The following is a 14,862-nucleotide window of genomic DNA, read 5'->3' on the forward strand; positions in this document are numbered from 1 at the left end:
TTGCTCTGATATATGGTCTCAACAGGAAATAAAAAGGAGGAAAAGGAAAGGCGGACTTTAGGGTATATAAATATAGATGTATATCTATATTTATATATAGATATATAAATTTTCCCCACTCCTAAAAGACAACAAAATGTCTGGATGTTTCTGAGGGAAAGGTTTTATTCAGCTATTTCAAACTAAACAAAAAAAAAAATCTATCACATAGATAGCAGTTCTCCCTATAGCAAACAGGTGGTCTTGTGAAAATAATGTATTTTCTAATCTTTAGAAATGAGTTGCACAATTGAAAAAGCCTTAGCAGATGCAAAAGCACTGGTGGAACGGCTAAGGGAACATGACAACGCAGCAGAAGCTCTTATTGAACAGACTACAGCTCTTAACAAGCGGGTTGAAGCAATGAAACAGGTTTGATTTTCAACTTTGTTTACTCCATTAAAAGAACAACTTGGAAACACATAATTTAAAATAATTTTTGTGTGCTACTGTACAGTGTAGAATCAGTATGCTATTTGGTTAATCCTTTAATACCATACTAAGTATTTTCATTATAGGTGTGACTATTATCTAAAAATAGGTGGTTTGTGTATTTAGTTTGATCCTGTGAAGAAGTTGTCTCTTACTCTAGCTTAAATATTGAAAACTAGCATTTGTTCAAAGAACACTGACAGAAGTGGGGTTGGTATCTTACATACCATTGTGTGGTGTCTTGTATTTTGCTCTTCTGTGAAATGCTACTTGTTTTATTAACTTAAATTTGCACATATAATCATATAGAGGCCTTGTCACGCTTTCTTCTGTTCAGAATACTTTGTCTTTTCGCAGTCTCCTTTTGTTTCAAAGCAGCCTTTTAGGCTTAGTTGTGATCATTTCCATTCTGATGTTAAGCTGTTCAAGGAATGTTGTTAGATTGAGCGTGACTTCTACTAGAAAGCTTCTGGAAAAACATAAAAGGTGTCTACTGACTTTCCATATGGGAGTGCATCCTGTCATTTTAGTAGAACACAGGACGTGTTAATGGGCCTGTAAAATAACAAAACCCTGCATGTGCTTCATCCCTGTAAAACTAGTCATGCAGAGGCTTCTTAAGTTCAAATCAAGAGTATTAAATTTACCCATTTGTTGAGAGGCAAGATCCATTCATTCAGGTCCATGTGACTTGTACCCATACAGCCTTGTGGTTTAAGGTATTGGGAAGCCACAGTAAATATCTAGAGGTTAACACCTCATGGCTTTTCTTTACCGTATGTATATCAGTTTTAAATTACTTGATGGTGAATTTGACCTGCATTAATTGAAGGTTAAAAAATGCCCTCTACACACATCTGAGGTATGAAACTTGTTTAAAAACAAAGGGGATACTTTCGTGTCTCTAAAGGGCAGTACGTCAGCAACACCTTCAGAATTGTTTTTGTTTGGTTGGTATTATTTAAAAACAAGCATTATCTTGCTGGTTACAGACTTTGACTGACATTAGAACTGGTCCTTTGTGACTTGCTGAGTAATGCTTGCCTTCGGTTACTCATATGTTGTGGTGGTCTTCTGGTTTTTTGTTGTTTTTTTTTTTTTTTTTATAACTAGTACCAAGAAGAAATTCAAGAGCTCAATGAAGTAGCAAGACATCGTCCTCGGTCTACGTTAGTGATGGGTATCCAACAGGAAAACAGACAGATTAGGGAATTGCAACAGGAAAATAAAGGTAAAACGTGAATATTCTATCCTTTACAAGTTCCAGCCTGCTCCACTGGAATTAGTGAGACTTTCACCATTCATCGAGTCTCAAAAAATTGTTGTAGAAGAAATTTTTTCTTCTAATCTCAATTTGTCAGTTTAACTGATCATAATGCAGTCTAGTAAAGAATCCTAATGGCCAACCACTGGGACTATGATTAACAGAAAGAGTTGTGGAAAATTACTTTTTTAGTCCTTATCTAATGTTCAGCACAAGTGAGGAGATAAATATAACTTACTTCTGCAATATCTTGTTACACTTTTGCACCTCGAATACTGTGTTCAGTTTTGGGCCCCTCACTACAAGAAGGACATTGAGTTGCCGGAGTGTGCCCAAAGAAGGGCAACAAAGCTGGTGAGGGGTCTGGAGAACGTGTCTTATGAGGAGCGGCTGAGGGAACAGGTTGTTCAATCTGGAGAAGAGGAGGCTGAGGGGAGACCTTAGCACTCTCTACAACTACCTGAAAAGGGGGTTGTGGCAAGGTGGGTGTTGGTCTCTTCTCCCAAGTAACTAGCAACAGAACAAGAGGAAATAGCCTCAAGTTGTGCCAGGAGAGGTTTAGACTAGATGTTAGGAAAAATGTCTTTATTGAGAGAGTGGTCAGGCATTGGCATGGGCTGCCCAGGGAGGTGGTGGAGTCACCATCACTGGAAGTGTTCAAAAAACATGTAGACGTGGCATTTCAGGACATGGTTTAGTGGGCGTGGTAGTGTTAGGGTGATGGTTGGCCTTGATGATCTTAAAGGTCTTTTCCAACCTTAATGATTCTGTGTGGTTCTGTGTAATATAGGTATCTGCTAAAAATAACTAATTTAGGAGCAGTCAGGACAAGTTGTAGTGTAAGTGCAGTAGTATAATTGCTTCTGGAATTCTGTACACTGGGAATATACTGTTCCTCCTAGACTACCTTAGGTATTCTAACAGTTACATTCAGCAAAGCAGTCAATGATCTCGATTTGCATGAATCTTGTCTTATCTCAGGAATTATTTTTCCTTTGACTTAGTGAATTTTGAACACAAAACATTTTTTAATTCTTATTTTACCAAGCTGCAGATTAAAACAGATCTGTAAACTTCTTTCCAGCTTTTGTACACTTACAGTGACTAAAGTAAAGTTCCTCAGCTACACTCAAGATGGCTGATATCAGCTAACAGGACTGAATATGAAGTCATATTAACAAGACCCCTTCTGTTTCTGACTGAATAAGAATTTTTCCAGGGCAGTCACCACAAGACATTTGCAGAGCCTATGTAGATTTTAATGGTGCAAGGAGAGGGGACACTAAATTAAGGGCTTATTTCAGTTTTCTCGAGTACTTTTGCATTTTGTTTCGATTCTTCTCTGTTAAACTTTAACTGAATTTAAAATTATGTTGGTAGAACTACGCACATCTCTTGAAGAACATCAGTCTGCTTTGGAACTCATAATGAGCAAGTACAGAGAACAGATGTTTAGGTTGCTTATGGCGAGTAAAAAGGATGATCCAAGTATAATAATGAAGTTAAAAGAGCAACATTCCAAGGTAATAACTTCTTTTTTTTTTTTTTTTTTTTTTTTTGGTTTTGTTTTTTAGTTAACACTTAAGTTAGTTTGTAGCGGATCAGTTCAAAGCTTACTTGGTCTCATTTTTTATATCATTGTACTAACAAGTCCTATTTTTTTATAATCCAGTCCATGAAACATGAGCAGGAAACTTGATCAGTCTAGTAAGTCAGCCTTACTGCCTTCTGATTTATTTAAGCTTTTATCAAGTAATATTTCATTACTTCATCTACTTAAATTAGTTTTGTTTTGCCTAGGTTTTTTAAGGCAGCTGCCCTGTTATACTTTCAGATGCCCGTAGATCTCAGTAACATTCAAACATTAGAACTGGCTTTAACTTACACTTGTGACTCCAACAAATAATGAGTAAACCTGTGCTTACTGGGGAGAGTAGGAGGAGTAAGTTTTCCAAATTCAATATTCAAATAGATTTTTTCCCCTAAATACTGTAAACTAAAAATACATTTTTTAAAAGCTCTTTTGAATATTGAATAACTGAGCACACACTTCTCCCCTCTCCTGCTTCAACCCTTGGTTCTTGTTTTGGTACTGACAAGGATTGCTAAGTAGAATCCGGGGCAGCCTGAGGTGCTTGAAGAGTGGTGCAAGTTGTGGGTGTTAGGTGTGCTCCATATTATGGCTTTTGTAAACTAGAAAAGCAAAGGGCTGTCAAGCAACGTTTTTGTAAACCATCATGAGGGAGGTACATACGAGTATTGAGCAGCTTCATATAAGGTTAATATATGTTTTTTATAGCATTAATATGTAGTTTAGACTTTTAAAATGTATTTTCAGGAAAATTCATTATTCTAGGTCACTAACAGGTCTAAACAGGAGCTTTCTAATAAAGTATTGTATTACATTTTAAATGAAACGTAATCATCTCAGAGCAGTGTAACTGTGTAGACAAACATTAGTTCTAAGTGTTTGATAATCTTTGACCTCAACATACTAAGTCTGCAAAGCAGACTTAGGGTCTGCATACTGAGAAAACAAAGTTTAAGAATTTGATGTTTTCTTATCTCCTCAGAAAATCACGGGTATGTAATTAGTGCCATTGAAATAAGCAGGATGATTTAGATTGGTGTGAAACAATTTACTGGATTAGAACTATATCTTTAACATAATCTCCTAAAAAATGATAAGTATATACCCTTTTCAAAAGAAGTTACCTTAGCATATAGCATAACATATTTCCAGCCTCAGGAGTACCAAGACAAGAGGGTAAAATTCTGTCTGTGCTGAAATGGACTGTCAAATTTCAGTTAGGAACACTTCTGTGTTCGGGTAAAAAAAAAAAAAAAAAATAGAACAATATTATTTAAACAGGAGATTTAGGCTTCAACATTTTGGTTAAATCTGATCCCACAAGAATGCCTCATGAAGAGGATTTATCACCCTTACTGTGACACTTAGCACTTAGAATGTCTGGAATTTCATTATTTATTCTTCTGATCAGCCTTCCATTCAGTAAGACTGAACAATCTTGAAGCAGTCTTTAAATGCCTCTCTCCTGTTAACTAAAAAATCCATCATACCTAAGGAATTAATCTCTCACTGTTACCAGTAATTGCTGTTCTCTCAAGTGGCAACTATTAACTTGAATGCTTGTTTACAAAAGATTATTACAAAATCATTGATTTCTGCAGATCAAGAAGCACCTCCTTTAAATAGAAAAACAACTTCTTTTAGCAGTGTTGTATGCAAGAGAAAAGTGAGTGTTGGTAGTAATTACCCTGATCCAAGTGTGCTGTTTGAATTTTCTCAACTGAAACAAGGCCTAAAAACGCATGTGGGTTTTTTTTTTTACTTCAAAGAAAAGAAACAATGCATGCGAATAAAAAGGTGAGAGATACAAAAAGTGTTCGTAGATGTTTGAGGCTATCTTTGTAAAGAAACACTTTCATTGCATTGTTTGATGTTACAGCATCTAAGTTTTACACAGCTGTCTTCCAGAGTAGAACCTTACAGTTTGCGTTAGCATCCGATCTAACATCAGCAACCTTGGAACAGGCCCTAAAGCGTATTGATCAAGAGGCCACGTAAGCAGGCAGAACAGGAAGTAGGGAGGACAGCAGTATAGCTAAAAACCACTAACTCCTTCCTGGTCCTTCTCAAGGTTACATCCTTGCCAAATCATTGTTACCACTGATCACAGCTTCCTTTCATTGGAAAAATATTTCATGTAATCACCTTCACTGGAAACTGAGAAGAAAATAAAGATTTACAGCAAGTTCCTTCTCTCCCGCTGCCGCCCCATGCCATGAGTTGGGCATTTAATGAGTAAACAGCTAAACCATAGCTTTGGCAATTGGAATGGCAGAGAGGAAAGGATGGGAAGGGCAGATGTTGATTTTAGTAAAGTATATTTGTTTTCGTCAGGTAAGGTTTATGATTCCAAGTGAAGCAGTTCTTTATGGTACTTCAATCATTTCTGGTAGTTTAAAGGCAAGATGATCATCTGCTAGATCTATGGACCTCCAGTCAAACTCACAATTTAAAGCTGGGATTTAATTTTAGTCTATACTGTTCTTCATTTCAGTCCTGCTGTTCTGCTTATCCCGATATTAGTTAGTAACTGTTGTGAATTTTGAGCCAAAGGTCAGGTCGGATGTGAATGGGCTGACATGATAGTAGAGTTGGAATAAAAGACAAGTTGAGGAAAAGACAATGAAAGATAAAAGCTTCTGGAAATACCATTAAAATACTTGGCTTAACTGAACAGCAGTGAATACCAAAGAGGCATAGGCTCTTTCTCTAGATCTGCAGGGGAAAAGTAGTAGTGACCTTTTAAGCATTTCCTGCTGCTAGGATGGCCAGCAAGAAAATAAACTGTCACCTGAACCAGCCAGGTCCAGGTAAGAGATCAATTCTGTGCAGAGTGAAGATTATCTAAAACCTAGCTTCCTTGCAAAGGCTGTTAACTGTTAATGGCTCCTATCAGCCCACTCCTGGTAGTGGAACAGGGCAAGAGCAAACCAAACTACTGCTCTTTTTTCCCTCCTTCTTGAACATTTCAGTGAGATGCAGTAGTTAGCTAGTTATAATAGGAAAGTACACGACTAGCATTAATGGACACAAAGAGGTCAGTCAGGACACAGAAGTTTTTCTTACAATTAGCAAGGACAAGGACCTCTGAAGTCCAGATCCCAGATAAGCTGGAATTGGAAGCGGATTCAAGTGAAAGTGGCTAAAAAAGAGCAAAGGGCAGATCTGAATTTCCTAATATATGCCATAGTAAGGATGGCCACTTCACCTGGTCTTTTTAAGAGAGAAATGCTTACCCATGGACTGGTATTGGCTGTACTGGACTTGAGATCAAGTTTCAAACAAGCAGACGGAATATCATGTACTGTGCTGTTCTTAGATGAGTTTAGTCTTTCTGCATATCCAACATGATACACATAATTCCTCCAACACAGGAAGGCCTTGTCAGAGCAAGCATATGGCTAACTTGTAGCCATTTGGAAGATGTGGAAACCATGGGAGACACAGACATTTAACCGGGTATAAAATGCTAATAAAAAGGATCACTGTGTGGCAAACCAGATTTATTTAAATACACAGGACCACAGTGGCTGCTCATGCTCTAAAGTTATAGAGAACTTGTTTTCTCAAATTTAGGCCTGTGTTTCTGTTTTTATTAAGTGGCACAGTGGTCAAAATGCACATTTAATGCTTTGCTTATTCTTAATAATATAGAAAATGTATTACTAGAGCTGACATTATGTTTATGTCTCAGGAGCTGCAAGTGCATGTGGACCAAATTACGGAAATGGCAGCAGTAATGAGAAAAGCCATTGAAATTGATGAAAAGCATGGCTGTAAAGAGCAGGAACGTATCACTCAGCTTGAGGTAAGTATGGAACCAAAACAGGAGTGGCACAAATAGCAAGGGTGTAAATGTTACCACAATTACTTATACTGAGTTACTGTACCAGTTGCTCACACTGCCATTTTGTTACACTTTCCTTGTTAGGCAGACCGCAGGTCACTGTAGCTTACTGTCAAGTTTTGCATAGGTGATACTTCATCACCAGAAACCAGTGATTTCTATTTATATGCTGGCTTAAACTTTCTCTTTTTTTAAGTCTGTGTAACAAAAAGGCTAGAAAATAAGAAAAATTCATCCTAATGAGTAAGACACTAGGATGCAAGTAATAATACCCAGACCTTTGGCTTTTAAGTATTCTTATTTTTTTAATAATAATTTTGTGCTTGAAGGGGGTCTCAGTTGCTTGTCATTGGAGGGTGAACACTATTGCTCTTTAATTAAGTGCTAGCAAAGCAATTCATCATGGAACAGGGTGTATGGAAAGAACAGGAGATTTTTTTTTAATACAACATTTGAACTTAATTACCGTCTTCTTACCTCCTTCGTGTTTTGAGCTTTTTTTTTTTTTTGATGCTTTAATGCCCATTCAAGAGAACAAGAGGGTCAGAAACCTGATGTTCTTAGTTTTAAAAGATAACATAGCACTACCTGATTGCAAATCAGTATTTTAATCCTTATATGTATGTTTGGAGTAGAAGGAAGGGGAGCTTATTAGTGTAGTTCTCTTGACTTCTTTCTGGAGTTCTATTAAATGCCTTTTCTTTCTCTGGTTATAGCAAGAAAACAAAGGCTTAAGAGAAATTCTTCAAATAACTAGAGAATCATTCCTGAACCTGAAGAAAGAAGATGCATCCGAGAGTACGTCTCTGTCAGGATTAGTAACAAGCAGTGATTTGAGCCTGAGGAAAAGCTAAGGACTCTGGAAGTCAACAAGCTTCAATTGCACACCTTCCAAACAGAGTATCAGGGGTCACTTGTCAAGCACTTGTTACTGAATAGGGCACCAGCAAGCTAATGCATCTTAAACTCCAGTTTAGTGGCTTTTATACTGTGTAAAATAGATGAAAATCGGTCTTGTACGAAAACCTTAGAGACAGATTAATTGCCATAGGTCTAACTTCAGGAGGAAATGGATTCATGCACTTACTGAATTGGGAATTATTTTTATATGAAGTCATTTTGCAGATAAAAGACAAGATCTCACATAATTTACATAATTATTGCTCACACAAAGTTTCAGTGCTCCTCTTATATAATAAAAGTAAGATGTAAAGTCTGATCTCTGGCTAAAAAGTAGTAACTCGTGAATATGCTTTGTGCATGATCCACATTATGTTTTTTCCTTTTATTAAGTTTTTAATAAATTCTCATTTTGCAACAAACCTGTTTAATGGAGAGGGTACATAGGCAGCATAAAACTTAAAGGATTTCTGTTATTTAGCCATGGGGTATCCTGTTCAAATATAAGGCCAATTGTTTAAACATAAGTTATGCTTTTGCAGTTGTTCAATACTTTTTTTTTTAAATTGACTAACTTAATTGTATTTTCAAAACATTAAAAGAGCTTCTTCCACTTTATTGTTTTCTGGAACACAGGTAGCATAGTATAATTCTGACTTAGCTTTTACTTTTATGAGAGAAAACCAGGCTCAGTTCTTTGTAGGCAAGCAGCCACATTAGTCCCATCTGTTTCTTCTCCGATTGCCTGCCCAAACTTCCTCACTGGGAAACGGCAATTTGAAAGCACCTGAACAGCGGCAGCGAAGTGCCTGGGGGAAGGAGGGAGAAGCTCTATGGCAAAGTTGGCAGCCTGCAATCAATAGTCTTAATTTTTCTTTCATAAATACTAGTCATCAAGAAGGTTTTTAGGTAAGTTTCAGGTATGTTTGCCCTAGGAAAAGTTTCAATATGCTATTCTGACAAATAGACTGCTGGCTTTTAATCCTGAAATACTTGCAGAAGTGAAGATCAAAGTGCAACTTATGTGGTATGCAGATATGATAGAAGTGCAGCACAAGGCAGGCTTGTAGTAAAGAGGTGCCAAAATAATTCATATTTGGCGTTTGTCAGACTACCTTGAGTCAAGCTAGCAAGAACATTCCTAGTACTGATGCGTATCATCGCATTTTGTCCAGCATGTTAATGTATTCCTTACTTGGAATGCATACTCAAAGCAGCAGAGTGAAAGCTGTCAGCCACAGAAAACTGTAGATCTACAAATGCCAGCCACAGTTTTTTTGGCTGCTTACTAACTCATCTGGCAAAATGAGTTGAACTGTTCTGATATCAACTATTACTTAATCAAATTTGATTTTCAATTACAACGCAGAAAGACTTAAGCATTAAGCACTTCTAAGTGTGGCAGTTTTAACTACAACTTCCTTTGACTCAGTACAGCTTCCCTGGGCTCAAGGTGAATGCACCATAGGTCTGAGGGTAAACTTTCCATTCCCCATGAACCAATTTATAGGGAGCTCAAGATTTTTGTTCTGTTGCTGTCAGTTGCTGCCCTCCTTCCTGTAGTGGTTTTAAGAGAAACAAGGGACATAGCGGGAAAGAGGAGTGTTTAGCAGAGACAATAAATGCTACTTTTCAATTAACTAATACGTATACCAGGAAACACAGGTGAAGAGCTCAGAAAGGGCAGATAAAATCAAGCTCTCCAAATTTTCACAGCAATTTTTATAAATGGAGAAACTGTGCTACTTCTCTTTCCAGAGCATCTTGGCTTGTTTCTAGGCTTAAGAATATATTGAAGACATTCATGTGCATGGAAAAAAAAACAAAACCAAACTTTCAACCATTTCCAAACCTGCTAAAAGCTGGGGGGAGGTTTTTTGGGAACATTTTAGCTCAAGCACACAATCTACTTGTGTGCTATTACTATTATCTTTAGAACTTTGCCAATGCTTCTATAATTTTGATTTTTGCATTTCTACTGTAGCTTGCAAGCTGGTGACTTGTCAGAAGCAACATCTTTTCTTAATGGACTGTGTTTTGTTGTTGCAAACTTATGAGAAATGTTGGGTTCTGTTGATTAAGTTATTCTTTTTAGAAGTATCTTTTGAGCCGTTGACTGGTATCAGAGGCATTTATATCCATTTAATGCTGAATGCAGCTTCATGGCTGACTTTCTGGTTTGTCTTTCAAATACAGTCTCTGGAGTTGTACAGCAGAGAACGGTGGTTAGTCTGTGGCAGTTCAAGGTTGCTCTATTATGAAATAATGCTTGATTAGTGTTTATTTTTGTAAATTAAAAAAAATGTGACTTAATTTATCTCCTCCTAGTCTTCACGTTTGATATGTCTCCCCTGTCACTCCCCTGACCTGATCACTTTAGGATTTTAAAGAACCTTCACAGTGTGTGGGGTGACTATTTTTCATTGCATACCTGTTATTTTTGTAATGCAGATGGCTTGAAAAGAATTTATGGTTAGAATTGTGTACTGTACAGTAAACTTATTTTATCAATAAAGTTGATTGAAAACATTGATGTCTTCATGATTAAAGGTACTTAACCTTGTTAGTAACATGTAAGAACAAAAAAAAAAAGACATCATTTCACCCTTTCTTCAGCTTATTTTTAAAATTTAAGGCAGGCAGGCCAAGTTCTAGTGCTTTTTTTTTTTTCCCCTTTTGCTATGTAAAATCTTCATTTTCTCTTGGAAAACTAATACTCATTAGTCATCTTTCAAATAAACTGCTGGAACTGTTTACTAAATAGGAGCAGTAAGGAGAAACAAAAAGCAGGACCCTGGGCTTTGATTTTTTTTCTGATCAAAACATTTTTTGGTACAGAGAGGATGTGACAGTTGCGGTTTTCTCCTTGAAAATAAAAAAAAATAGCACTTTGACTTGGTTCGAGGTCTGGGTTCATTTCTCTGACATGTAAGTGAGAAGGTCAGTGGATTACAGTCATATGCTGACAATGTAACCTTTTCCTCTGCTTCCTCCTGATTTCTCAGAAACTTTTTTCAGTATCTTAAGTTCTGTATTTAAAGACAGGTAATAAATGTCAAGCTAAGTCATAAACAAATGTAGCAGCTATTCAACTGAGGTGAAACTGAAGAGCAGCTTGAAACTAAAGTAGGCTGCTTTGTATAACTAAAAGCTTATTGGATTAGAAGATTATGTTAAAATACAGCGGTAATGGCACTGTTTTCATGCAGAATTACATCTCTGTAAATGACCAAAATAAGATTTACATTGGCTTAGGAAGTTTTCAGTTTTAGTTAGTAAACATTAAGCTTTAAAATCATTTCTGCCAATTAAAAAAAAATTTCTAAATCTCCTATTTGAGTGTAAGACACACACTTGTTCTTTCTGTGGCTGACAGGTGGTTAAATTGGCTAACCAGTCACAGTAGGACAGGTTGCATACAGCGCCAGTGGGAAGACGACACAGGAGAGCAGAAGAAATCCTAAACTGGAAGTGAAGGAACATGGTAGAGGAGTAAGCTTTAACACTGGACAAATTCTTCATCAGCCTTCTCAACATCATATGTTGGTCACACTTAAATTCTGGAAGAAGCATCAAGCTATACACTGCCAGAGACAAAAAAAAAAAAAAGGAGAAAAAGCAAAAGGATGGAGTGGGAACACTATTCAGATATAAGTGTCCAAAAGCTGCCAGCTGTCTGCACAGCTATCACAGCAGGCACTGTCTCAGAGGGATTCCATTTAACTGTGTGTGCAACCAAAACTGTCTCATCATTGTCGTAGAAAAATCATACGCTCTCCCACACAGATCCCCAACCCAGCCCTGTTGCTGTTTAGAGAGCAGAAAAGTAGATTCTCTGTAATGTCAGAGGACAACTTGCTAAACTTGCCCTTCCGGAACACTGAGGTGTTTTTGCACATGTTCCAGGCCGGAGTAAGAGAGATACAGAAGGGACCAAAGAAATCCTTTAAGCCTCACTTATTTCTTCTGCTATTGCAAAGAAAAGCAAAGCTTGGATAATGGTAATTTGGCACTTGTTAGGGAAGCAAGAAGGAAGATGTCATGGATGAGCAATAGCTACAAAAGCTGCAACACTGAAGAATGAGTTTGGGGGATTCCTAACCTAGCCTGCTGCCCAGATGCTATAAGCCAAAACATACCCCTTGCACTTCAGGGTTAGGAGCAGAAGCATGCTAACCTAGTCCTCTAAACATTAAAGAGGAATTAAAGAAAGAGTTAAAAAAAAAAATACATTTGAGCCTACTTAAGGAGACCTGACAGAGGAAGAGAATGTTTTCGTTATGACCAGAGCTCACCAGGAGCTTGCCCAAGAGCAGCAGTGAGGAGCAGATCTCACATTGGATGTAGGAGAGACCAGAGCAGAGACAAAGGGTCATGTTCTTCCCTCTGCAACACACAGCACTCAAACAAGGAAACTGTAAAACATCTTCTCTCCTGCCCAAACCCGATGCCACCAGAGGTCACTGCAGTTGCCTGAACTTCATGACTAGGCCCTGCTAGGAGTATCAGCAGTTTTACCACTACAACCTACCCGTTTAGCCAAGTTCAGTCCTTAGCCTCTAATTAAAAATAAGAGCACCCTCCTGAAGAGCTACTGATGTCTGTGCCATGTAATAACAGGATTTTGGTCCTCGAGCAGTTTTAAACTAAGTATTGCTTTACCCTCTGTTTCAGTATCCAGTTGCTTGGGAGTTTCATACAGCTTTGGCAATGCACAGGTGCCTCAGACACAAGAACACAAAACTGCTTGAAAGCAAGTCAGCGAACGAGCTAGGGCATGTTAAAGTCTCTCTCTGACAGCAGTACCAGAAAGATGTCAGCCAGTTAGTGTATTTCACAGGACTGAGTTTTTGTTTCACATTGGCACTCCACAAAGTTTGCATTCTGCTCAGGTTTCCCAAAGCTAGGCTTGCAGCCACAAATGGCAATAGTGTTAAGCAAAGACAACATTTTCTCCAAAGCCTCTATCACAGGTTTTATGTAATACCTAGCAGCTGGGTCCCCCAAATGGTTCTGAGTGCTTTAAAACCTGATGTATGCAACACTTCTACCAACCAGTTGAAAAGATCCAAGAACAGGGACTAACCCTTTTGCTTCCAACTAAGCACTAGCAGCAAGGACAGTTAGACCACACCACAATCTACACCACATTGTTCCTCCCAGTATGGAAAGCCACTTGCATAGGATATGTAACATCAGAGATGACGAAGGAACATTTATTTTGTGGGCCCCTTCTATAATTTCCCATAACCTGCTCCCAAATCGAAACGCAAAGTTTAGGTGAGGGGAGAGTTTGTCTTCCTCCCCTCCGAAGTAGACCTATGGGAAAAGTGGTTTGCTTCTATTTTCATTCATGCTTTCTGAACATTTGGGGAAGCAGGTACACAACCTGCCTTACTCACAGAGCACTGGAGTCAGGCTGGCTTTGTGTTTTTAAGATGAGGAAGGAGACACAAGAACAAAGGAAGATCCTTTCTTTGAAGAGATCAGTGTCCTTGAGTCCACTTGTGCCACAGCTTGTTCAACTGCTAGAAGTTAGCATGGGTGTGAGAGTGAGGAGAGGAGGAAGACAGTTTCTCCTGCAGATACAAGGCAGGACTGGAACACATGCAGACCTAGGAAAGCTCTACAAGCAGCTAAGGCAAATTCCATGATGTGATCATTGCAGCGTTATTACAGTGCAGCAAAGACTGCAGAAGACTCAGTGAAAGAAGTGTACTGGAGCCATCATGGCAGAAGAGTTCTCTACAGCAGCAGCATGTAGATCATCATCATACTCCAGAAAGCTTCAGCTTACATGAGGCTTCAAAACAGTTGATTTTACAGGGGAATCACTACCGAGAAGATAGTTTAATAGATTTAGATTCCCCAGGAGCATCACACAGCATTATTTTAACCTAGCACAACCGCAAGGCAGTGCACCTAAACACAGCAAGGCAGTAAATGCTTCCAATGAGAGAGTCTGCAGTCAGAACAGAGGCATAGCAGAGTAGGATCCAGTTTTCTTTTTGCAATTGCCTCAGGGGGTACACAAAAAAGCCTTGAAAGTTACCCCTTCGACACCTCAGTGGACCAGTTAGTGTATTCCGATTATCATTGCTATTACCCACTATGGCTTACAGAATATGGAATACATTCCCATCTCATGTCTTAGCAGTATTAAAGAGCGACAAAACCTCCAAGTCAGGATCTCAGAAAGTTCAAATCCTTGTTCTGCCATAGACTACCTACATGATCTTGCAGAATAGTTTCCAGTCAAGAAGTCAATGACAACCATCCCTTTGCTCTCTAGAATCCCATCTGACAAAGCTATAAAACGTCTCTTCAGACCATGCACTTCCTCACTGGTTTCAAACAGAACATAACCAACACTCTCTGCCTCCAGATGTCACTGCAACTACAGCAAGTCCTTACAACAGGTCAGCTAAGCTCCCCCTCACCTCCTCCCTTGAGAGGCTAAGGAATTTTTCAAAACATACTATCCCTATCATACCAAAGGTAGAAGCCAAGTTGTAAAAGCATCATTGAATTCAAAGAGACCCCCTTGAGTTCCAGTATTCTTTCAAAAGACATCTTTATTATAAAAGATATAGAAAATTAGCATCAAACTTGTTTCTTCCACAATGTTAATAACAGCAGTTATAAAAAAAAACAAAGGTAAACATTTAAGAGCATTTGTATACCAAATAAGTGTTTGCTACTTGCCATCAAATACGGCAAAGACATGCTCAGTATCAGTGCAGTAAGAGCAGTCAGTGAGCATCAGTCTGCCAGAGGCCAGGGAAAGGG

General features: G+C 38.3%; 1 protein-coding gene across 1 annotated transcript; it reads left to right on the top strand.

The window, feature by feature from the left end:
- The first annotated feature begins 276 nt into the window (after positions 1-276).
- FGFR1OP2 (FGFR1 oncogene partner 2) lies at positions 277-8,619 on the top strand. Its single transcript, XM_010289181.1, has 5 exons — positions 277-411; positions 1,585-1,702; positions 3,116-3,258; positions 7,021-7,134; positions 7,890-8,619. Exons 1-5 carry the CDS (start codon positions 277-279, stop codon positions 8,025-8,027), a joined length of 648 nt encoding a protein of 215 aa, XP_010287483.1. The 3' UTR covers positions 8,028-8,619.
- Positions 8,620-14,862: the final 6,243 nt, after the last annotated feature.

Source organism: Phaethon lepturus, unplaced genomic scaffold, assembly GCF_000687285.1.
Source record: "Phaethon lepturus isolate BGI_N335 unplaced genomic scaffold, ASM68728v1 scaffold29766, whole genome shotgun sequence".
NCBI lineage: Eukaryota > Metazoa > Chordata > Aves > Phaethontiformes > Phaethontidae > Phaethon > Phaethon lepturus.